This window comes from Lemur catta, chromosome 16, assembly GCF_020740605.2.
Source record: "Lemur catta isolate mLemCat1 chromosome 16, mLemCat1.pri, whole genome shotgun sequence".
Lineage (NCBI taxonomy): Eukaryota > Metazoa > Chordata > Mammalia > Primates > Lemuridae > Lemur > Lemur catta.
Genome location: NC_059143.1, coordinates 27,113,120 through 27,138,297, shown reverse-complemented (window position 1 = coordinate 27,138,297; position 25,178 = coordinate 27,113,120). Strand labels below are relative to the sequence as shown.

Genomic DNA, 25,178 nt, shown 5'->3' with positions numbered 1-25,178 from the left:
GTTTCCCATCCAGCCCATCAAAGAAGCACTAACCGGCCATGCCTCAGGAGCAGCTGGGGGGGCCCGTCCCCACCCCATGCCCAGGAGCAGCCTGACCAGCAGGACAAGAAAACAACATAGTGAGTTATAGTAACTAGTGAGTTATTCAGTTCAGAAGAAAGACACAGATTGGAAAATACTAGAGGTGGGGGGTGGAGACAGGGCAGGGAGAGGGAGAATGAAGGGCAGTGAGACCCCACAGACAGCCCTCATGGAGGCAGGTGGCCAGGTGGACCACAACTCAGAGGTCCCAACCCTGGAACAGCTCTCAGCTCTGTCTGCCGCTGACAATTCTCAAGGCTGGGGTCTGAAGGGCCATTGAGGCAGAGGTGTCTGAGAAGCCAGGACCCTGCCTGGAGGATGAGGTTCCAGGCTGGTGGGAGCAACAGAGGTAAATGGCATTTGGAAACTGAGGCAAATATGGCAGTGGGGTGCCCTGCTGGAGGCACTGCCTGAGCTGGTGACATGTAGCAGGGACGCTGCCATGCTTGGAGGCTGGCAGGCCCAGCTCTCCAGCTCTGCCTGGCTGTCACAGAATCCCCTGCTCTCCCTGCTTCATGGGGACCCACGGCCCCATGCCAGGGTTCAGATAAACCATAAGAGCACCTGATATATTATATATAAAGTACTTTGCAGTTGTTTACCCAGCACGTATGTGAGCATCCTTTCATCAGAGCCCCACGTGGACACTGAGGCAGGCAGGGCAGGTGTGCGTGCATGTGTGTGCTAGCTACATTTTACAAGTGAGGGCACTGAGTTTGCCCTGGTGAAGGGACTTGTACAATGTCACAGCTCTAGTGGCATAGCAAGACCTTGAACGTGAACCTCTGATGGAGCCCTAAGTGAACTGTAAACTGTTGCCAAGGATTGGAATCTATGCAGGTCTCTTTCCATGGGCCCTGCTGCTCTTCGGAGTTTAAACACCAAGCTCAGCACTGGTGGCTGTGCACGAGCTCACTCACCTTGGGGTTCCTTGTCCGTGTCTTTGAACACATTGCTCCTCTGCCTCGGAAAGTTCTAGTTGAAGCCACAGTCCCAGAAGCTGCTGCTCAGACCTCGGTGACGGCACTGACTTCAGGGAACTTTAACCATAGCTCAGCTTGCCCTTCTGCCTCACTGCACGGTCTGCTGCTGAAGTCAGAAGTCATGGTTGGGCTTCGCCTAGGACACAGTGGACAGGAAAGAGATGCTTCAGAGTGCACCCAAGACCCGTGATTCCTGAATGTTTTGGATCCCAGATCCCTTTGAGAATCTGATGGTGCAGGGGAGCTCCCAGGTGAGGAATGAGGTGGGGAGAGAGGGCTATATTCCAGACAGCTCTCTGCCCAGACCGATGCTTTTGGCAGGGTTTTGACATCATGAAAGACAGTTTTCTTTTTCTAATAGAGCAGCACTCTAATACCTGCCCCTAGACAGGATGGGACAGAAAGCCACTGGGGCCCCTGGCTCTATTGATCTGTGCAAAGGCTCTTTCTAAGCTCAGGAGGGAGATCGAGGGGATGCAACCCCTCAAGGCCAGGTCCTGCCTTGCTGTGTGTCCCTCCCATTCGGCCCAGACGCAAGCAGAGAGGCAGGGAGAGGGGCTGCCTGTGACCGCGACTCCCAAGTCTCTTCTCAGACTCATTGCTGCTCAACTTCTTTTTTTCCTCCACCACAGTAAATCTCCTTCCGTTATTCTCCAACTTGATGTAGTAAGCTGTGTCATTTTGAGAAGAAATACATAATGGTATATTAGAGGAATCATGGATCTCCTCATTCATGCTTAGAAAAAATTTATTACAATGTAAGAAAGTCTGAATAGCATGAATTTATTATAATGATTTAACACTTCTAGCACTTGAGTTAAAAATGCCCTTCCATAAATAACTGTCCCTGGAAAACATAGCAAATTTACACAGTTTACCATTTCCCAATGTTATATAAATCCAACAAGCTTAAATCACCTGCCGCTGGGAGGAGAACGTGGAAAACTGGGGCTGGGAAGTCCATTCCATCCCAGCTGGCAGCACACGGGGCACGAGCGCCAGTCCTCCCCGTCCCAGCCCCCTCATCTCAGCACCTGACTGGCCGCCTCAGGACTCCCAGCGGGTGAAGCCTGGGAGGACAAGGACGAGGCGGGGCAAACCTAGGAAGAATCAGGGCTGGGACGCCACAGTTTCATATCGATACCTGTGCACCGGGTGAAGGGCATGGGCCTAGCACATCCTGGCAGTGGTCAGGCCATGGGCAGTTGTCTGCGTGGTGGTGCCAAGGAGGGGTCAGCCCAGGCTGCCCAGCCGGGCACCGTAGGGAGGAAAGGGAGAGGCCGGCTCTGCTGCCCTGGCCAGATCTCTAACGGGTCCTGGCCTTCCGGCCAATCACCTCTTCTACTTTCTCACAAACGCCAGCACTGCTTCCTACTCTGGGACTTCTGGTGCCTCCGTGTTCCAAGAAGCCCCCTCGAAGCCCTCCATCCCTGGATACCCTGCCTGGCCTTGCTTTCATGGACACTATGGCTTTGTCGTTTTTTGTTTGTTTGTTTGTTTGTTTGTTTGTTTGTTTTTGAGACAGGGTCTCGCTCTGTCGCCCGGACTAGAGTGCAGTGGTGTCATCATAGCTCACTGCAACCTTCAAAGCCTGGGCTCAAGTGATCCTCTCACCTCGGCTCTCATGTAGCTGGGATTACAGGTGTGCACCACCACGTCAGGCTAGTTTTTAAAGTTTTTGTAGAGATGGGGTCTCGCTGTGTTGCTCAGGCTGGTCTTGAACTCCTGGGCTGAAGTGATTCTCCCACTTCAGCCTCCCAAAGTGCTGGGATCATAGGTGTGAGCCACCATGCCCAGCGACAGCATTATATCTGAAAAAAACCAATATGTTAATACATACCTTAATTTAAAAATACTTTGTTGCTTTAAAATGCTAATGATCATCTGAGCCTTCCATGAGTCATAATTTTTTTGCTGATGGACGGTCTTGCCTCATTGTTGATGGCTGCTGACTGCTCAGGGTGGCGGTTGCTGAAGGTTGGAGTGATTGTGGCAATTTCTTAAAATAAGCAACAATGAAGTTTGCTGCATTGATTGACTCTTTCATGAAAGATTTCTCTGTAGCATGTGATGCTGTTTGATAGCATTTTACCCACAGTAGAACTTCTTTCAAAATTGGAGCCAATTCTCTCAAACCCTGATGCTGCTTTACCAATTAGGTTTATGTAATATTCTAAATCCTTTGTTGTCATGTCAACAATGTTCACAGCATCTTCACCAGGAATAGATTCCATCTCAAGAAACCACTTGCTTTGCACATCTATAAGAAGCAACTCCTCATCCATTCAAGTTTTATCATGAGATTGCAGCAATTCAGTCACATCTTCAGGCTCCACTTTTAATTCTAGTTTTCTTGCTGTTTCCACCACATCTGCAGTTACTTCCTCCACAGAAGTCTCAAATCCCTCAAAGTCATCCATGAGGGTAGGAATCAACTTTGAAACTCCCGTTAATGTTGATATTTTGACCTCCTCCCATGAATCACAAATAATCTTACTAGCATCTAGAATGATGAACTTTTTCAAGGTTTTCAATTTACTTTGCCCAGATCCATCAGAGGAATCAATATCTATGGCAGCCTTATGAAATGTATTTATTAATAAGACTTGAAAGTTAAAATTGCTCTTTAATCTATGGGATGCAGAATGGATGTTGTATTAGCAGGCAGGAAAAGAACATCAATTTCCTTGTACATCTCCATCAGAGCTGTTAGGTGACCAGATGCATTATCAATGAGCGGTAATATTTTGAAAGGAATCTTTTTTTTTTTTTTTTTCTGAGCAGTAGGTCTCAACAGTGAGCTTAAAACATTCAGTAAATCATACTGTCAAGAGACTGTTGTCATCTAGGCTTTGTTGTTCCATTTATTCAGCACGGGCAGAGTAGATTTAGCATAATTCTTAAGGGCTCCAGAATTTCTGGAATGGTAAATGAGCATTGGCTTCAACTTAAAGTCATCAGCTACATTTGCTCCTAACAAAAGAGTCAGCCTGTCCTTTGAAGCTTTGAGGCCAGGCATTGACTCCTCCTGTCTAGCTATGAAAGTTCTAGATGGCGTCTTCTTCCAGCAGAAGGCTATTTTGTCTGCATTAAAAATCTGTAGTTTAGTGTAGCCACCTTCACCAATGATCTTAGCTAGATCTTCTGGATAACTTGCTGCAGCTTCTCCATCAGCACTTGCTGCTTCACCTTGCACATTTATGTTATGGAGATGGCTTCCTTCCTTAAACTTCATGAACCAACCTCTGCTAGCTTCAAACTTTTCTTCTATATCTTCCTCACCTCAATTCATAGAATTGAAGAGAGTTAGGGCCATGCTCTGGATTAGGCTTTGGCTTGAGGGAATGTTGTGGCTGGTCTGATATTCCATCAAGACCACTAACACTTTCTCCATATCAGCAATAAGGCTATTGTACTTTCTTATCATTTATGTATTCACTAGAGTAGCACTTTTAATTACCTTCAAGAACTTTTCCTTTGCATTCACAACTTGGCTAACTGGTGCAAGAAGCCTAGATTTTGGCCTGTCTTGGCTTTTGACATGCCTTCCTCACTAAGCTCAATCATTTCTGGCTTTTGATTTAAAGTGGAATATGTACAACTCTTCCTTTCACTTGAATGCTTAGAGGCCATTGTAGGGTTATTAATTGGCCTAATTTCAATACTGTTGTGTCTCAAGGAATAAGGAAGCTACAGGAGAAGAGAGAGACGGGGGAACGGCCTGTTGGTGGGGTGGTCAGAATACACACAACATTTTTCCATTAAGTTTGCCATCTTATATGGGCACAGTTCATGGCACCCCAAAACAATTACAATTGTAACACCAAAGATCACTGATCACAGATCACCGTAACAGATATAATAATGACTGAAATATTGCAAGAATTACCAAAAGGTGACTTAGAGACATAAAGTAAGCATATGTTGTTGGAAAAATGGTGCCAATAGAACTGTTCAACACAGGTTTACCACAAATCTTCAATTTGCAAAAAGCATAATCTGTGAAGTGCTGTGTAGTAAAGCACAACTGAACAGGGTATGCCTATAACTTTTGTCCCTATCTCACATTTTTCCCACCCATGGCTTTTTTTTCTTCTCCTTTGTTCTTTAACAATAGTTCCCAATTTTTGCCCCTCCAAGGAGCTCCTTTGTTAACACCCCATACACGCCACAGTGGAAAACAATTTATTTATCTAAGTGCATGTGTAGATTTTTCTGCCCATTTTTATTAAGCAGAGATTTATGTGTGTTCTATATATAAACACACCAACAAATTAGACGTGACACCCCACCCCCCGCAATAACCAAGGTGATTGCAACTTGATATAGCAATTTACAGTTCAAAGTAAAGAAGTGATATTACAGTTGGCCTGTGCAGCTTCCATCTACACACATGTAGGATTTCCACTGGTCTTTCTAAAATAATGAAAAATGCTCATGGATTACTAGTAACACCTTTTGGGTCTCTAGGATTCTGGGGACCCAGGCTGGGAATCAGGGGACTTTAGTCAAGTGTAGGCCCCCTCAACTTGAAAAAAAAATGCCCTGTTGATAGCCTAGACTTTCACTTTCTTATCCCTTCTGTCCACCATTCTGGGTCTCTCGAGACTTCCTTTTACAAGCCGATGTCTGAGCTCCCCCTTAGCACCTCCCAAACTGGCTTTCATCCAAGCCCAGTTTAGAGACACTGGTCAAGTTTTTACTCCTGACTTTTCCAGAACTCCTGGCCAGTCGGCAACCAAGGCCCATAGAAACTTCTTTCTCCTTTTTTTTTTTTTGATAACAGTTTCATGAGATATAACTCCTATACTATACAATGTACCAATTAAAATATACAGTTCAGTGGTCTTTAGTATATTCAGTGGTCTGCAACCATCATCACAATCAATTGTAGAGCATTTCCATCACCCCAAAGAGACCCCACACATGCATACAGGCAGTCACCCTGCCTTCCCGCCATTCCCCCAGCCCCAGGCAACCATTAATTGACTTTCTGTCTCTATAGGTTTGCCTATCTGGACATGTCATATGAATGAAATCATACTCTATGTGGCCCTTTGTGACTGACTTCTTTCACTCAGCATAATGTTTTCAAGGTTCATCCACGTTGTAGCATGTACTTTATTTCTTTTGATTGCCAAATAATATTCCATTGTATGAATATACCACATTTTTATTTATCCATTCATCAGCTGATAGATATCTGGGTTTTCTTTTTTTTTGTTATTATTAAGAGTGCTGCTATTAACATCCATGCAAAACTTTTTGTATGGACATATCTTTGTATTTCTCTTGGGTATATATTAATATCTAGGAGTGGAATTGCTGGGTCATAATTTAACTCTGTTTAACATTTTTAGGAACTGCCAGGCTATTTTCCAAAGTGGCTGCATATTTTACATTCCCACCTGTGGTGTTTGAGGACTCACGGACACTTCTTGCTTGCCTCTAAAATCCTTCCCTTCACCACGGCCATTGCCTCTACTGGGGCTCAGAATCTTGTCAAAGAATCTCCACTGCAGCAACGTCTGACCCCTCCCCCATCCCTTCCTCATCACTCCCTCCCCCACGCCCTGTTATTGATCTTACCGGTCAGTGGTGATCCTGACTTCCTCTGATGCGCATTCACAACGGGGCGAGTTTGATGTAAATACTGCAGTTGAGGTTCTTCTCTCCAGCTCAGTCTCTGGCATGTGAGGCGGAGTCTAGGAGCGTGTGGTCTCCAGTTCCTGACTCTCCTTGGGGTGGCTCATTACAAGATCTGGACTTATTAGAAAGTCTGATGGTAGCAGCATATCAAGTATATGCGGTTCTATCCAGTCTTATCGGTATAAAACAAAGAAGTGACTAGTGGGACAGGGTGGGGGTGACAAACTTCCAGCCTCTCGCCCAGCCTGTGGGAATAGCCTTATGACTGGTGTCTCTGCTGACAGTCTCACCTCCACAGGCAAACATAAAGACAACCTGTGTGGTAGAGAGAGCATGACTGCAGAGGCAGACAGCTCCCGTCTCCCAGTCTACTTACTAGCTCCGTGATTCAGTGGCTGCGGCACAATTATGTAAACTCTCCAAGATCAGTTCTCTTATCTCTAATGTGGGCATAATGCCACCTACGTTTTAGGGTGGCAGTGAGGAGTACATGAAATAATGTATCTATAAAACTTACCTAACACTTAATAGGCACTCAATAGATTTTATTTTCCTTACCTTCCTTATCCCAACCCCCCTCTAATAAGAGCCTGCCACGATTGCTAGACAGATATTTCTAAACAAGTAATTCTAACATTTTTTATGGCTTTTCATTGTTTGAATGATAAAACTTCATTGTCTGACATTCAGCATTCTCCATAATTTGGGCCCAACATACTACTTTCAGCTTATTTCCACACCTTCCCTTTTAGTACCTCACCTGCTACCATGATATCCTCACCAGTCCTTCAAAATGCATCTTGAGTTTTCTTGCCAATGAACACTCAACTTTTGCATTTTCCCAGATACAATTCTCTTCCCACTCTCCATCTCTCTTAGAGACACTCTTCCAAAGCCAAGGTCAAATCCTTCTTCCCTTTTTTCCTCCTCTTCCCATAAAGCCTAAATAAACTGAGCCTAGCAATTTGCTATCCCCCAACGAAAACATTTACAGCCTCCTACCAGTTACTGGAAAATTTACTATGATGGCTTTTGTTTAATTATTAAAAATTCCAAAGTTTGAAGCCTTCTTTTCTATCCAGTTTGTAAGTTCATGGAGCAATAATAATGAAAATGATAGCAACCATTAGTAGATCTCCTACTTGTATGTGTCAGATACTATCACATACATTATCTCATTGAATTTTACCCTTACAACCATCCTTTGAGAGGCATGCATTATCATCCTCATTTTACAGATGAAGAAACTTACATTCAGTGTAGTTAATATTTTGCCTAAGATCATTTAGCTAAGAAGTAGTGTAACTGAGATTTGTACCAAGATCTACTTGGTTGCCCAGTCATGCTGTTAACCAGTTCCCTAACAGCACCATCTAACACAATTCTGGGCCCTGGGGAGGCACTCAGCTGGCCAAGAGCCCCTCATGAAAACTGCTAAGATAAGCCTTGGGATTTGGCAGGTCATGGATAAAGTAGTTGGTTGCCCTATGGGCAACATAAAGCTCATTCCTACTGGACTCTAAGTGCCAACCTACCTGTATAGCTACCATTTTGTCTATCCAATTGAAGGGAAGCCTCATCCTCATTTTGTCCATTATCTTTTCAGAAGAGGTCTTAACTGGAGCTGTAACAGCCCTATTATTTGGAGACAGCAGTCATGCCCATTATGCCACCTGGAGAGACATCTCTTTTTCCTGGGTATATTGCTTTAGATAGCCTTCCCATGGCCTCCTCTATGGACAGAAATAAGTTCCAGATAGCGGCACTCAATCCTTGAGGATTACTAACCTACAAAACCCCTGAGGAGCAAACATGCTGCATTTTCGCTCACCTTGGCCCAAGTGGTCTGTGAAAGCTCGCTCCTGAGAGATGGTGGTGGAATGCTCAGTCCTAGTTGAGATTCTTAAAAATGCTCATCGTGGAACATCAAATCAAGGCAGGTGATGTGCTGTAGTGAGGAGGATACCAGCCTGGCAGCCAGACCTGCCACTGACAGGATGTGGGACTTCAGACAAGTCACTTTTCTCTGAACTTTCGTCTATAAAAGGGCTTTTCCTCATTAATGGGATTAAGGCCCTATTAAGGAGGCTTCATGCAGCATGCAGCTAGCTTACTGGCTTGCTCTTTGGCTCTTCTTCATGTGAGGAGACAGCATTTGTTCCTCTGGAGGATGCAGCCTCACCAGACAACTAAACGTGCTGGTGACTTGGAATTGCAGCCTCCAGGACTGTGAGAAATAAATGTGTGCTCTATATAAATGACCCAGTCTCGGATATTTTGTTGTATGTAGCAACACAAAAGGACTAAGACAAAGTGCTTACCCAAGTCTGAGAGGTTACAAGGTTCTACTTTGGACTGGAGAAATGGAACCCTAGAAGCTCGAGAACTTTTGCTTAAACAGGAGCTCTGAGACACCATGTGAATGGTCACTAATCTCTGAAACTGGTTCTTTAGCTGATAGCTCATCCTTCCTCTGAGGATTAGGGTGTCACCTTCACTTCACTCACCTCCAGCTTTGTGTCTAGACGTAAGGGCAGCCTTATGACAGTAGAAGCAAACTTTGCTTATTTCATTTTCAGTTTGAGAGCCGGCTGAGTGATGACTCTGCTCTTGCCACCTCTGCTCCTGAGGGGCAGCCGCAAAGTGTCCTTATTCAGGTGGAGCTGCCAGGCTGGCTTGGGGGTGGGGTAACATCTCTGGCTGTCTTAGTTGAATCCATAGGTGTGATCTCAGAACTGGGTATTTCAGAAACTCAAGGCCTCATCTCATTCTTCCACCATCTAATGCCAACTAGGCAGGACCATGTTTCCTGTCTCAAAGTGCTGTGATATTTCTTCCTTGCTGAGTAGCTATGGGGATGGGCACGTAGAAGGGACTCACAGGTATGTATGGATTAAATCTTCCATTCCAGCACCCACACTGGTTATGAAGGAATGGGAGGCTTGGTGTCCATGTGATGTGAATGAGCTGGAGCCACACCAGGAAAACCTACCAGGTTGTGGCAAACCATTTCCTTTCTTTCCATCGACCACACGCTCCTATTGTCTTAACAAGTACTGATGAAAGTAACATTTTGATAACCTGGGGCTCTACTCTTGCTTCCAAGCTTTCACTCATCTGATGAGGGATGTTCAAGGGACAATTCAATATCAAAACCACATGGGGAAAATAGCCATAGTATAATTTATTAACTTAAAATCTCATTTGTATATAAACATTTGCTCACACTCAAAATAACACATACTGAACTGAGGATAAAATATGAGCTGGGAGGAGTCTGCCGTAGCCTCCACCTCCCTCAGCAGATTCATCCAGCTCTGCTCCTGTAGGCCTCTCTCCTTCCCAGCCTCTGCCAGCAGATCTCCAGCATGAACTTGGTGCTGGAAGCAGGGCTGAGTGAAAAGAATGGCTCCAAAGGAGGAGAAAGAGAGTCCCTCCCTCCTCATGACATGTGGGTGCTCCAGCTAAGTCCCCACCATGGGGATCAGGTTTGGATAAACACAAGGTGTGCCTCCTGGAAGGGTGACCCTCAGCAAAAGCTTTTCCTTGATTAACCTTGGTTTTTGAAATGAAGCACTTTGGGTCTTGGAAGGAAATTCAATGGACATACTTTTCCTTTTCCATTTTGCAAACATTGATTGGTTTTTCTCTCATGGTATGGTGGGTAGCAGGGTGGGCACTGTTGTAGCACTGTCTGCAGTACCCTCAATACGTGTCTAGTCTAGCTTCATGGAAGTGTCTAGAGATTGGGCAAGCAAATCCCAACCGGTCACCGGGGAGCACTAAACAGGCAAGACAGGCAGACTCCTTTGTGCCAGGCCCTTTCTCCCAGTGGAATAATTAGGTTAAGCCTCAAGCCTCTACAACAACCTTTTCATATATATGTATATATGGAAGAATAGTAAATTCAACACAGATTAAAATGTTAACATATATGCGTACTATTCAATTCATAATGAAGATACTAGATTACATATAAATTCATATCCTATTGTCCTCACACCAATACCAACAAAATGCTTACAGTACAGAGAAAGGTGGCTGGCGGGTGAGTGTGGCATATGAAAAATGTGTTGACTGATACTCTGCTGAAAATCCATCTTCGCTCTTCCAAATTGCCCATTCTGGGGGAAGTAAAGAAGCAGTTAAACTCCACTCTGTGGCATGTGACCCCAAAAGGCCTTCAGTTGAGACCTTGTTTATGATTTTTCTAAAGACAAACAAACTTCATAAAGAAATCATGAACCTTTTCTTGATCCTTCTGGCATCTTCTCACCCCAGAGAGCAGTGAAGACACTGGTGTGCAGAACGGGTGACTGTGGTCATGGCTGATCTGAGGGAGTCAGGTACACTTAAGCTGGTCATGACACATGGGGTAAGGAAAAGACAGTTCTGGAAACCTAAATTTAATTGAGAAAATGGCTGAGGGCTCTTAGTTTGCTATCTATCATTTCTGCCACACCAAAGAAAGCTCCATATTCCAAAGGGTTTTTGAAATGGGATAAGACTGATTTGTTTACTCTCCCAAGGGTGAACTTTAAAAGAAATTGTAATCAGGCTGCCCATGGTGGCTCGTGTCTGTAATCCTAGCACTTTGGGAGGCTGAGGCCAGAGGATCGCTTAAGGTCAGGAGTTTTGAGACCAGAGTGAGCAACAAAGTGAGACCCTTTCTCTACAAAAAAGTAACAAAAATTAGCCAGGTGTGGTGGCATGTGCCTGTAGTCCCAGCTACTTGGGAGGCTGAGGTGGGAGAATCACTTGAGCCCAGGAGTTTGAGCTTGCAGTGAGCTATCATGATGCCACTGTACTCCAGCCTGGGCAACAGAGTGAGACCCTGTCTCAAAAAAAAAAAAAAAAAAAAGGAGGAGGAGGAGGAGGAGGAGGAGAAAGAAAGAAGAAGGAGAAAGAAAATTGTAATCTATAATGATTTTTCAACTTTTTAAGGGAAGGACAATTAGTTAGTCCTGACTTTCAATTAATCTTAGAATAAAAATATGATATTGCTGGGCGCAGTGGCTCACGCCTGTAATCCCAGCACTATGGGAGGCCGAGGCGGGCGGATCGTTTGAGCTCAGGAGTTCGAGACCAGCCTGAGCAAGAGCGAGACCCCGTCTCTACTAAAAAAAAAAAAAAAAAACAAAAAAAAAATAGAAAGAAATGATTTGGACAGCTAAAAATATATATAGAAAAAATTAGCTGGGCATGGTGGTGCATGCCTATAGTCCCAGCTACTCGGGAGGCTGAGGCAGGAGGATCGCTTGAGCCCAGGGGTTTGAGGTTGCTGTAAGCAAGGCTGACACCACGGCACTCACTCTAGCCCAGGCAACAGAGTGAGACTCTGTCTCAAAAAAAAAAAAAAAAAAAAAAAAATGATATTGGTAGGCCCCACTCTTCTCTAAAGAATAAAAAGACCCAAGTGAAGGAAGGCTGGGTGGAGGTGACAGGGCCAGGCTCAGCCTGAAGAGACATGAGATTTGGATCTATCTGGCGAGGGAGGCTGCTCAACGAGGTTTTTCTAGTCTGAAATAATCTAGTTTTCATAAATAAAGAATTCAGGGAAGCCACGTAGGCTATGTGCAGGCTGCCCTGGGTAGCCTAACCTTGGCTACCAATGCTAACTGACAAAGTTTTGCTCCCAGTTTAAGCCCAGGGTTGGTAAAAAGGAGAGAGAGAAAAAAAAGCAACACCCTCCAGATTGAATAAAGTCATCCAGTCATACACATCTGGAAACATATCTTTCCCTTGCTTCCAATGACTGCAGAGTTTTAAACTCACTGGCTCTCCCGGGCTCATCACACTTCCCCTCAGCTTGAGAGGCTGCTAGAGCCCACTGCAAGCTGAAGGACCCATTTGAAGACTCTGCTGAACAGGAAGACAGAAGAGAGAAAGAGGTCTCAACTGTACTTCCTCCAGAGGCTTTCTCTGGGTCAAAGTGAGGCCCAGTGGGAAAAGGGAGGAGACCCTGCTTGGGGTGGTGGAGATTAATCTGGCAAGTGGAGATGGTTCTTTGGGCCATGGGGTTAGTGGCCCTGAGCAGAACACATGCAGGGCCTGGTCAGCCCATGGCCTTTAATCCTCATGGAGTGCGAGGGAGGGCCAAAGAAAGCCTATCAGCCTGCAGCAGCTGGATGTCACCTTCCCTCTAGTGGCATCTTCTCCAGGCACAACCATGGGAAGGTCACGAGAGCACATGTGATGGAGAGTAAATAAACTGGACACTTGGGTCCAAAAGAAATACCTAGAGATTGCTCTTATTCATCCTGGGAAATTAGAAGCATGGTCACCGGAACATTAGTAGGGAAAGTGTTTCAGGCTTTTGCCTCCACTGGATTTCCCCAGCGTAATCACTCCCTTATGTGATTTAATGCTGTCTGTTTCCAAGGACTCGTTGGGTCTTTGCCTACTGAGCCCTTTGGTTACAGGATGAGCAGCTGCCAGGCTGATGACTACTGAGACTGGCCCACAATTGGCCCTCAAGTGTTGCTTGGGACGGAGGGGCATCAACGCCAACTTCAGAATTAAATGACCACTTAGAGGTAGTGGTGAGAGAACAGGTTGGAAAAGTGTATTTCTGAAATTGCTTATGTTGCCAAGGGGCTACTTTTAAATTTGAGGGATCTTTCAGTGGAAAGGTTTTTCCTTGTGTATAAAAGGGAGCCAACCTTTTTCAGCAGAAGATTGAGAAAGAAACACTCTTGAAATAAGACTGAATATGCAATGGTCTCTGCCATGCAGAAAGTATCCTATGTTAATTTTCTAATCTCTGTTTGGCATAGAAAAGATTCCGTCCCCCCACCCTCACCCACCTTAGTGTGTTATCTACTGATTGGTCTGATTGAAAACACCTTGGGTTGTTAGAATGATTTCTATATTCAATACATAACAGGATGCTAGTGAGATAGGTCTTTGTGAAAGGAGAGATACAATTACTTTGCAATCAAATAATTTAAAATTCTAGATCAGTATGTGAAGAAACCCACAAATCTCCTATAGCAATTTTGCAGCATGTGCTTTAGTGTCAAATGAAAAATATATCTTCCAGAATTTGATTCTCCTCCAGGTCTTCAGGGGTCCTGCACATCCCAATCTTCTTCCAGATGGATTTTGGAGGACTGAGTCGGAAAGTACTGTGATTCCAGGCCCCAGCTTCTCTGGAAGGGTGGGTTTGAGGTTTGCGAGCAGACTTTGGGCTCAGAGACTGAACCAAATCCAGCAGAGATGTCTCATATCTGTTAGACACACAACCCAGACAGAAAAGGGTCAGACTACTAGAACATTAGAATCCAAGAAACCCAGCAGAGATGGGCTGCCTAGGACAAGAATCAGACCCTAGATCATACCCTGTGCAAGAGGCCTCCTAGAGGAACTTTAGGGAAGGTAAACACCAGAAGGGCTTCAAGAAGCGAAGTCCCTGCTGCCTGTTTGTAACCTCTTATCTTCTGCTGACCTTTAACACTCATTTCTAACTTATGAAGAGAGGCTATAGAGTAGGAAAAGTCATCATAAGAGTAATAATATTAATAGCAACATTTATTGCAGGCTTACTAAGTGTCAGGCAGTCTTCTTAATACTCTGATTATATTTAACCTCTTTTGAACTCTCTAAACAACCCTAGGAAGCAGGTACAGTACTACTTTGATCGATTATATACATGGGGAAACTGAGGCTCAGGGAAGTAACTCACCTAACAGAAAGCTATCACATGGTAGAGTCTAGAATGCAACCCAGGTAGTTTGTCTCTACCACTCTTATCCAGGACACTAAAGCTGTCTCCCAAAGTCTTTGCAGATGGACAGACTTGGTTCAAATCTCTGCTCTACCATTTGCAAGCCATGTGATATTAGAGAAGTTATTCAATCCCTCCGTCTAGTCTCATCTGTAAGGGGCTAACAGAACTCTTGTTAGAATCAAATGTATTAGTTACTGTAAATGAACATACAATAGGTGCTCAATAAATGCTAGTTCCTTCCTGTTATTCTACTCCCACTGTTTTTAGAATCTCAGAAAAAGAAACCCTCATCTGAATCTATAAAAAGATTTCTCCAAATAAAGACTGCCTTGGTGTCCAGCACTCTTATCAGAAAGAGTAAGCTGAGAGCAGCTTAGAGGCAGAGAAATTAATCATGGTTGATGACACTCTCACCCATGGCCCATTGTGCATATTTCCAGGATGGAAAACCAAAGGCATGAATATATCTGCCTCCATACTCATTCATACAAGAGGTCAAGTAATTTCCACAGATAAATCATTAAGCCAGTAGTGTTTTTATATGCTAACAGCGATCAATCTGAAAATAAATCAAGACCACAATTCCATTTACAATAGCTACAAAAAAAAAGACCTAAATATAAGACCTGAAACTATGAAACTATTAATACTAGAAGAAAATATTGGGGAAATGCTATAGCACATTAATCTGGGAAAAGATTTTTTGGGTAAGACCTCAAAAGCACAGGCAACAAAAGCAAAAATAGACACATGGGATTGTATCAAGCTAAAAAGCTTCTGCGTAACAAAAGAAACAACAAGGTGAAGAGACAATCTACAGAATGGTAGAAAATATTTTGCAAACTATCCACTTGACAAGGGATTAATAACCAGAGTATATGAGGAACTCAAGCAACTCGAAAGCAAAAATCCAAATAATTGATTGAAAAATGGGCAAAGACCTGAATAGATATTTCTCAAAATATGACATACAAATGGCCAACAGGTATATGAAAAATTGCTCAACAGCACTAATTGTCAGAGAAATGCAAATCAAAACCACAATGAAATATCATCTTGCCCCACTGAGAATGGCTATTGTCAAAAAAAACCAAAAAATAACAAATGCTAGCAAGGATATGGAGAAAGGGGAATGCTTGTACTCTGTTGGTAGGAGTGCAAAGTTGTACAGCCATTATGGAAAATAGTATGGAGGTTCCTTGAAAAATTAAAAGTAGAACTACTATATGATCCAGCAATCTCACTGCTGGATATATATCCAAAAGAAAGAAAATCAGTATACCAAAGAGATATCTGTATTCCCATGTTGATTGCAGCACTATTCACAACAGCCAAGATATGGAATCAACTTATGTGTCCATCAACAGGTGAATGGATAAAGAAAATGTGGTATATATATACAATGAAATATTATTCAGCCATGAAAAGAATGAAATTCTGTCATTTGTAGCAATATGGGTGGAACTGGAGGACATTATGTTAAGTGAAATAAGACAGGCACAGAAAGACAAATATTGCATGTTCTCATTTATACGTGTGAGGCAAAAAAATGGATCTCCCAGAGGTAGAGTTGGATGTTGGTTACCAGAGGCTGGAGGAAGGGAAGTAAGGAAGTGGGGATGAAGAGAAGTCGGTTAGTGGGTACAAAAATACGTTTAGATAGAAAGCATAAGTTGCAATATTTGATATAGCACAGTAGGGAAATTATAGTTAACAATATTGTACTAGGTAAAAAGGAAATCAACCGTCTCAGGGCCACTCCCACCAACTCCTTATGCAAAAGAGAAGGTAAAGGCCTCAGGCACCTGTGAAAAACTGGCCCCACAGATCATTCATTAAGGAAATTCCTTGCTGACTTCCCATAAGCAAGGACATGCAAATTGTACCTGTGTCTAGCACCTATATATATATAAAATTGATGCTTCCTTCACCCGCTTTTTCTCAGAATTCTAACATTCATCTTATTTTATATAAAATGTAGATTTCTTAGGTCAGCTCCCCCACTGGCTCCCCACCCCTTCCTTTTTCCTTTCTTTCTGTATGCCTTTAAAATGCCAAAGGTTCCAACGTCCCCTTCAGAGAAAAAAGCTACAGCCTGCCTGTGGTTTGTTTTTCCCAGGCGCAACCTCAGCTTCGGCTTAATAAACCTCCATGGATTGAGATTTTTGCCTCAGCCATTTAGTTGAGTTGATAATTGCATATTTCAAAATAGCTAGAAGAATTGTAATGTTCCTAACACAGACAAAAGATAAATGTTTGCAGTGACAAATATCCAAATTACCCTGATTTGATCCATACATATTGTATATGTGCATTAAAATATCATGTGTACCCCCAAAATATATACAACTATGATATCACAACAAACTATCATGACAAATTATTACAGAAATGAGGAGTGAAATGATTAAAGACAAATGAAAGGCATATCCAATTGAAAGACTAAAAAAATCATTTTAATGGGAGAATTTTCTGAATGGAAAAAAATGCTGTGCAACCAAAGTTAAAAGATGAAAAATAAGCTGGGTAAAATATTTGTGACATATTACAAAAAGGGCTACTTTCCTTCATATGTAAAGAGCACCTATAAATAAAAAAATTCAGTGAAAATGGACAAAAGATAGAATAATTTGCAGAAAATACAAATGACTCACAATAAGAGAAATGCTAATTATAACTATGAGATACTATAATATTTTCACTTTTTGCACTGGTAAAGTACCACCCTATGTGATTACATTGTTGAAGGTATAATAATATTCATATAGGTACTTTCAAATACTGTAGGTGGGATATAAGTTTTACAGCCTCTATTAAAACAATTTGGCAATATTTACCAAAATTTTAAATGAACTTATTTACGATCCACAGTTCCAGTTCTAAGAATTTATCTTACAGATATCCTCACACATGTATAAATGACACGTATAAGAATATTCATTGCAGCATTGTTTGTAATCACAAAAGAATAGAAATAACCCAAATATATATTTACTAGTGGATTGGTTAATTGCATTATGGTATGTCCATACAATGGAACATTGTACAGCAATTTAAAAGAATGAGGTGGTTCCACAGTACCTGCATTCATATACATAGCCAAGATTGTACATGCATAATTATCCCTGAAAGGACATGCAGGAAACTAGTAATGGTTATATCCCAGGAGCGGAATGGGGTACTCAGTGGCTGAGAGACTGTGCTGTGAGAAAACCTCACTTTTGACTACATATCCCTATGAATTTGTTCTTCTTAAATAAGACAAAAATTGTCTTACAAAAAACAATTCAGTTCTTTGTTATACAAGTGAGTATTTAACCCAAATGGACATGAACTACCTTAATGGGTTCCTTCTGTATTCCGTCTAGCCTAGCATTTTGTCTAGGAAAACAATATGAAGAAATTATTTAGAGGAAAGCAGAACTATGCCTTTATGGAGAGTCCTGGGCTAGGAATATTTATTTTATTTAAAACAAAATGTCTAAGAGTGGTTTAACAAGTAAGTGGGCCCTTAATCCTTATCTGCAATTGTGAAATCTTAAATAGTGAAAACCCAAAGTTTTTAAATAAACTTTTTGATAGCAACATTTGACCTAACTCGAACTTAAGTGGTCACAAAATCTGACCTGAACTGATATAAGACTATATTATTCCACTTAATATGAATAATCACACATTGTATTTTATTCCATATGGTTTATATACCATATTACTTTTTAAGAAAAGTGAATTCTGAAATATATTTGGCTCCAAGAGTTTTGAATGAGGCACTGTGCGCCTGTATCATTTCCTCTCCTGGCCGTCAATCCTGATATAAGTCTTCACACATATTATCATTAACAGAAAGAAGCTTCTCAAAGTTACCCCATCCCCTTCTTCAACAATGCCCACCAATCAAGGTTCATGACACGCCTACTCTTGGCTTTTTGTTGTTCTTTGGGAGTTGTGGTAAAAGACTATCACTATGCAAACAATGTTGATCTCAGAGATTTTGAAATGGAAAGAAAATTTGGGTAAATTTGATAACTTGTGAAACTATAAAAATGAACTATTTAAGAAGAATTTCTTTTCTTCTTGTCATTATAGCAGGAGCTACACACAGACTTAAAAAAAACATTACCTCCTTTGGTTCCTATGCCTGTACTTTCAAGTACTAGAAAACTTAAGATATCTTAATTATTTTCTAGCATCTTAATCATTTTGTGAAGTTCTGATGTTAGATAATGGCCATTTAATATAAAATATTTTCTTTCCTACAGAATTGTAATGTCCTACTAATATGAATGAAGGTCTAATTTAGTGTGGCTGGGCAACAGCACGATAAGTGAAATTTACAGACCTTGACCTTGATTGCATTGAGAGACAAGCACTGCTGGACAGCATGGAGTCAAAGACTGCTCCCTGCTAGGCTCTAGTAGGAAAAGTGGGAAGCTGACTGCTGGAGGACTGAAGCGCTTGCCTTGTAAATCTTTCCAGACCAGAATAATATTAGTTACCCTGTTCATAGCGTGCACTTTGGAAAGCTGAGGGCACATGTGGATATACACTCATTCCATTTTTATGTTACACATTATTGAAAATACATTCTATAATACAAATAATTCATCAGTGCATTGTTTGAAATTTAAGATTATAAAACCAAATGGTAGTTTGCTATTTTATGATTGTTTATACTTGGCAAGACAATATAGATAGATGTCCTTTATAACCTTTATATGAACCTGTTAGGGAGAACAAACTAGCAGATAAGAAACACCCTCCCCCCAATCCCCGTGCCATTTTCTCTTTGTGTGGGTCATATACTGTGATCTTTAGGTGTAAGTAAAAACAGATGATCAGGCCTGCTTTAGTGGGGACAGAATGAGCTGGAGATTAAGGTGTTCTGTTTGCCTTCAGTGCCACAGTTGAAGCTAGGAGACTAGAACTGATTGTGAACAAGCTGAAACAGTTCTTTGGGAGACACCTGAGATCCTTCCAATTTAACACGGCAGATTATACCCCTCTCCCTTTTGGTCACAAAAATGGTGATACAGGTTGCCAGAGGGCAAATCGTGAAACAAGAGACGCTAGTGGATTTTAATTTAACGAGCTCACCCAATTTGTTGATAAGTACACAGTTCCCCAGAAGAGCCATTCCTTAAATGGTTGGTTGAGATTGTGAACTCAGGAACTGTTTCTGTAATTCTGAACATGGCTGCATGTTTGGGTTAACACGTGACCCCAATTAGTATCTCAGATAAAAATTAAAGATGAGAGAGCATCCAACTTTTTGGGATAGTTAAGGTCACTAATACACAGGTGTATCCTGGAAAAGGCAATTACCAACTCCCCTATTAAAATGCAAAATGGACCACAGGTGAAGCAGCTGATATACTGTGCATGCAAGCCATGATGGATTGGCTTTATGGTGACCAGGATGTTCCCCCAACGAATATGCCTCTGACTCAGACTATGATAAAAGATGTGATTAGAGTGTACCTAATGTTACTCCCATGTTACTTTGTTACTGGGGGAAGAATAAGAAATAGTACAGGTACACATAAACGATTCTAAAGTGCTACCTGCTTGCCACTTTGGGAACAGTCACATTTCAGCGAATGGATGTGGTGGTCATAATGTAATGCATGTAATGAAGTGTTTAAACACACCATGTATAAAAGAATATTTTTTAATTTAAAAAAAGAAAGAAAGAAAGCAATAGTGTAGGGAATTGTATCTGATTTATGGTCCCAACTTCTTTTCATAGCCTTTGCTGATGCTAAGAAAATTAGCAAAAAGGAGAAAAGGAAGGGAAGGAAAGGAAGGGGAGTGAACAGAGGAGAAAACAAGTGTAGCAAAACAGGTGGAAATGTTTCTGTTGTTGTTAAACAAGAAAATGGATAAAGCAGAAATTGATGGTGAAGAAATCAGAGTTTTAATACAGCATTACTAAGGCTAGGGGACAAATTGGGGTTTCTACCAGTGCTCTGGCAGTAAAAAGACCCAGACAGACCCACTATCTATTCCAGTTTGGGAGAATTTAGAAAACTGCCTGACAAGAAAAGCCCAATGAATGTTACTGAAACACAAGAGATGTCAATAAGAAGGACTGAATTTGATGAAGACTGATGGAGAGGCCAGGGTCTCCTGGCTCATTACAGCTGGCACTGGGCCAGCATAGTAATTGAACCTGATGCCCGTTGTTTGGGTCAAAATCAATGATAAATTGAAGGAAAGAGATAATGGATAAATGAGGTATGCTGAGGTGAAAATCCAACATTATTTTGGTGTCTCAAGAGAGGCTCAGAGAAAGAGAATTCTTCCTTAGCTCAAACTCTGGAGGCCCAGAAGGGTGAAGAAATATGGTTTGCCAAAGCTCCCTGTGCTTTTGGAAACTGACAAAGTACAATGACACCCAGCAAGCTTGAGTGGTATCCTCCAGGAAATGCCTTTGTTCTGCATTACTTCTAACCAGGAAGATTCCATTTGGTCAATTTTTCCTCTACAAAGAAATTAATTCAAATTGCTTGATTTAACTTTAATGTACATTTTTCTCACCTCAAAAATGGAGGTAGGAGTCACTTTTGGAATATACCACACATTTTAAGGCAGTGATTTCTGCTTCAGATTAAATTTCTGTATAGAGCTGACTGGGAACACAATGATATTGTAGCATTCCTAGGGTAAATTGTGAGAGAAACATGTACACTCTCATTCCAACTCAGCTCTGCTAAAAGGCCAATCTTAGCAATTTTATTTAGCATACCATAATTCCTACCTACCTCTTTCTTACTTATTCAACACAAAGAAGAGTTTTTGCCTTTTTAGCTTCCAGATATTTCAATATTTAGAAAATGAAGAGCATAAAAAGTGAAAGAAAAAAGGACTGGAAGGAAATATACTAAACACTAAAATAGCGACAGTGGTATAAACAGTGTATATACAGAGGAGGGCAGGATTATAGGTTATTTAAATGCTACTTTAAAAAATCTTAGTACTACTGCAATTGTCTCAAATAAACATAAGTACTTAAGTGATTGCTGCCAAATCACTGGTATCAGTTTCTTTAAAAACTCATTAGCAAACAGATTCTTGAATGAATCCTCCCTAACTCCTACACACAGCCCTCCAAAAAGGGATTATTGTTGGTATAGGGAGGAGGTGAACGTTGGGTGCCCATGTCACAGTTAATTAATTTTAATTAGCAGTTTAAACCTGACTTTTCAATCATGGGCTGAGATTAGAGGCAATAAAGTAAATTCAAAATCGTTTATTAGAGGCCATACAGTAGGTCATAATTTTTTTAAGGGCTACACGAATATATTTCTTAAAAGTTAATGTTAGTTTATGGTATTAAGTTTAATTCTCATTCTGTGATATCTTTGATCTTAAACTTCTGATATGAAAAATTTCTGTATATAGGAGGTGAACTTCATTTTTAAAAAAAATTTATTTTAACCAAATATCCACCTTAAATATCTGATTTGTTTCTACTATGTTTGCTATTCACCTATTCCAGACTTTTCTGTATACTGATATGTTTCCTTCTCTCTCTCAAATAAATTCTTTTTTTTTCCTCCATTTAAGGAGGAAACAGATTTTTGCCAACAGATTTTTACTTAACTCTGGAGATCTCAAATGGATCAACTTTACTTTCTTTCAATTTGAAATGAATGTGATACAGGGATTTACTCTTTCTATAACAACAGGAGCAAAGAGAGCACAAAAGACTATGAAGGCTGTAGGGCGTGAAATTAAAATTTTTACATTGATACAAAAGATACCACTGAAGTAATGATATAATATTACAATCCTGGCATGAAATCTTCTGGTTTGAATAAAAGTCAATGCCATGTGACCTACAGTTTATACATCAGTAGAAACATTTTGCTGTTCACAAAAATGTTTATATTCAAGGGAGAAGATAAAAGAATTGGGGAATGCTGTAGTGAGGCATAAACTTGCTGCAGGCGACAGTTGTGGAAAAGCTATGGAGCTTCAGCAGCGTTGAACTGGGAACCAAGGGAAACTGCAATCCTGGAGGAGGAGGCTCATTTACGAGCATCACAGCAATTCCCAGTGACTCCTAACTCTCCTAGTCTACAGAGTGACCATGTTTCCCAATGGTTTCAGTGCCAGTTCCAGTCCTAGCTCTGCCACTAATTATGTTTTTCATTAGTAGATCAGTGGTTTGTGTTACAATTGTGATGCACCCTTGAGATAAAGCATCACCTCGGCTTTTGCCAGAATCCAGTTCTTCCACTACCAGTCCATTTCTCTCCAAAGCCCAGAAGACAGGAGTTGGCTGTGGAGTGTTATCAACTGGTCTATAGAGAAGTTTTATTTTAGGAGCAGTGCATATCTCAGCTGTGTGCAGGATGGAATGAGGGAACACTGCTTGAGGATGCTCCTCTGAGCTATCCCGCACAGCAATGGCACCTATCCATGCCAGGATGGCAGTACTTCATTGATGGAGAACACTTAAAAGCATCTGAATGAAAGTCGGCACTAAATGTCATTTGTGATCAACAGTCCACTCTGCACCTGGCAGGGCAGGTGTTCCAAGGCAAATACTTCCAGCCTTCATTAGGTTATACCAAGTGCCAAGTACCTGATTGTAGTGACTCCTGTAGGTCAGACGTCTTCCAGGGTGTAGGGACGAGACAGCACTCAGGAGAAAATAAATTGAACATCCCTTCCCTTGGCATGGAGTGGCACAGTGCCCTAGCCCTGGCCTTTCATCTTGGCTCCTAAAAGTGTTTCAGCAGGGTTTCTCAGAGACTCAGAAAAAATAAAATTCCCAAGGTACAATTCCTAGCAATCTTTTATTTATTTAGTGCATAACATTTAAAAAATAATCCTCCTGGCTAAGTAAGCCTTTTATCTTACCTCCTTATTATATATTATTATTCAACATAAGCATTAATCTAAAATATTTTTAACTATCAAAATGTAGAAAGTATGAATTCTTCATGTATGTTAAGAAACACAATTACAGAGAAGGCTTGTATTATGTAAGACATGCAACTATACACAAGTTTTGTCTGCTTTCTGGCATGCTATGCTGGCATTGGGATTGAGGCTTTCTTCTCAGCTCTAATTATCAGCTTTGGTTTTCAAGTAGTTCATGTGGCAGATAGAGCTGGAAGCAAGATCCCTGTTCTCATACAAATCCCAACCCACCTCAGAATCTCTCAGATCTCCCAAAGGAAGAAATAGCCTCTCATGTATAACAGTAATCACCCTCCCTGTGCCTGCTAACAGACTTATGTTCCAACCAAGTTGATCATTTTATAAGCATTTAGGAGTGGGTCCCAAGCAACAGGATGACGAGCTTTCAATCTCAATAACAGTCATACTTCAGTATGCACCCATGACAAAAAGAAAATCAATGAAAGCCTTAATAAGTAAAGAGATAATGCATTGGCCAATTACCCTTGAGCTTCAAGACCAACTTGGAATCTTTCATGGATAATCTTTCTTTCTTCTATTCATTCATATTCTTTAAAAAGGCAGAGCACAGATGGTTAAGTGAGAATATGAATCCAGCAGTCTTAAGGCTAATGGATATAACCATGTTCATGCATTTCCTTTTGCTGTTTACAAAAACTTTCATATAATATCTGTCTTTTAATTTTTATGGTTAAACTCACAAAAAAAGTTACAGATAGTATAAGATGTTAAAATGAATTTCCCCACAAGAAATAATAAAAAGGTAAACCGAAGGGAAAACACTGTCTTTTGCGGGGATTGGAGAGGCCATTTCTCATTAATATGAAAAATGTTAAGTATGTTAAAAGTAGTGTATATATATATATAAGCAGTATATACAAAAATGTCCAGCTGAGCTAAAGATACATTAGTCAATTACCGCTGACTACATAATTCTGCATCTTCTTCATTATAAGTATTCTGGCTGACAAAGTCTTTGATTTACACAGTACCATTTTTGCTACTATCATGCACAATTTTCACCATTCTTTCACCAAGGCAAAGCAGGTAGCTTACAATAACATATGGTGACCTTTTTCGATGTGAGTGATGACCTGAACTTGGACTTCAAGGGTATTATCTTTTCTTCTGTTTTTCTCTTTGTGTCCTCCTGTAGTGAGATCTGATGTTTTCCAGACATGATTTCATTTAAAAATTCAAAAATTAAAACTTCAGTAAACACATATTCACAGAGCACAATCTCAGGACATGTGAACTGTACTGGGTCCCTTGCCAACTGGGAAAGCCAGTGCCTCCAAGGGACTTGCTCTGTACCTTGCTATGAATGACATGTGTCAAGTTTGCTTAACATCTCTAAACTACTCACCAGTATAAAAGTCAAACATTTCTGGTGGAAAGTTTAAAACATGTTATTCTGAAATCAATTATTTAATTATTTTTGAAGATGTTCCTTTCTTCGTTATTTTATTTCCCAAATGTGTAAATTACTCTGAAGTTAAGAGATAAATATACATGTTTTTGTTTTGATTTTATCTCTAAGCAAAGGGTAAGGTTCAGAAAGATAGGACAGAAGCATGGAAAACATAGGTTCCTTGTGGTCAAGGGACTTTTTTAAGGTTTTTGTGCTATTATATTAATTAAGCTATAGAGGCAGTATGAATCTAGGTAGGTTGTCAGACTTTAATTCCAATGTCCTTTTCTCTAAGCCATGCTGCCTGTCTACAGGCAAGGATTTTAATTCGAGAAAACTAAAACTAAAAACCAGGCTGAAGCAGAGGTTTAGAAAAAGCTCTGTGATATGACCA

The 25,178-nt window shown here is 41.2% G+C and overlaps 1 protein-coding gene and 1 long non-coding RNA gene across 3 annotated transcripts in view; both read right to left on the bottom strand.

The window, feature by feature from the left end:
* Positions 1–9,873: 9,873 nt before the first annotated feature.
* On the bottom strand, positions 9,874–11,366 carry LOC123621762. The gene is made up of 2 exons (XR_006729231.1): positions 10,960–11,366; positions 9,874–10,837 (listed from the first exon to the last, which is right to left on the bottom strand). It is a non-coding gene; the product is annotated as an uncharacterized LOC123621762 (long non-coding RNA).
* A 719-nt stretch (positions 11,367–12,085) lies between these two features.
* Positions 12,086–25,178, bottom strand: part of KIAA1328 (KIAA1328 ortholog) — a 219,241-nt gene continuing 206,148 nt past the window's right edge. For both annotated transcript variants that reach the window (XM_045527671.1, XM_045527673.1), the window contains exon 11: positions 12,086–13,942. In XM_045527671.1, the coding sequence (XP_045383627.1) occupies positions 13,732–13,942 (211 nt within the window). In that variant the 3' untranslated portion in view covers positions 12,086–13,731. The remainder of the gene's footprint in view (positions 13,943–25,178) is intronic.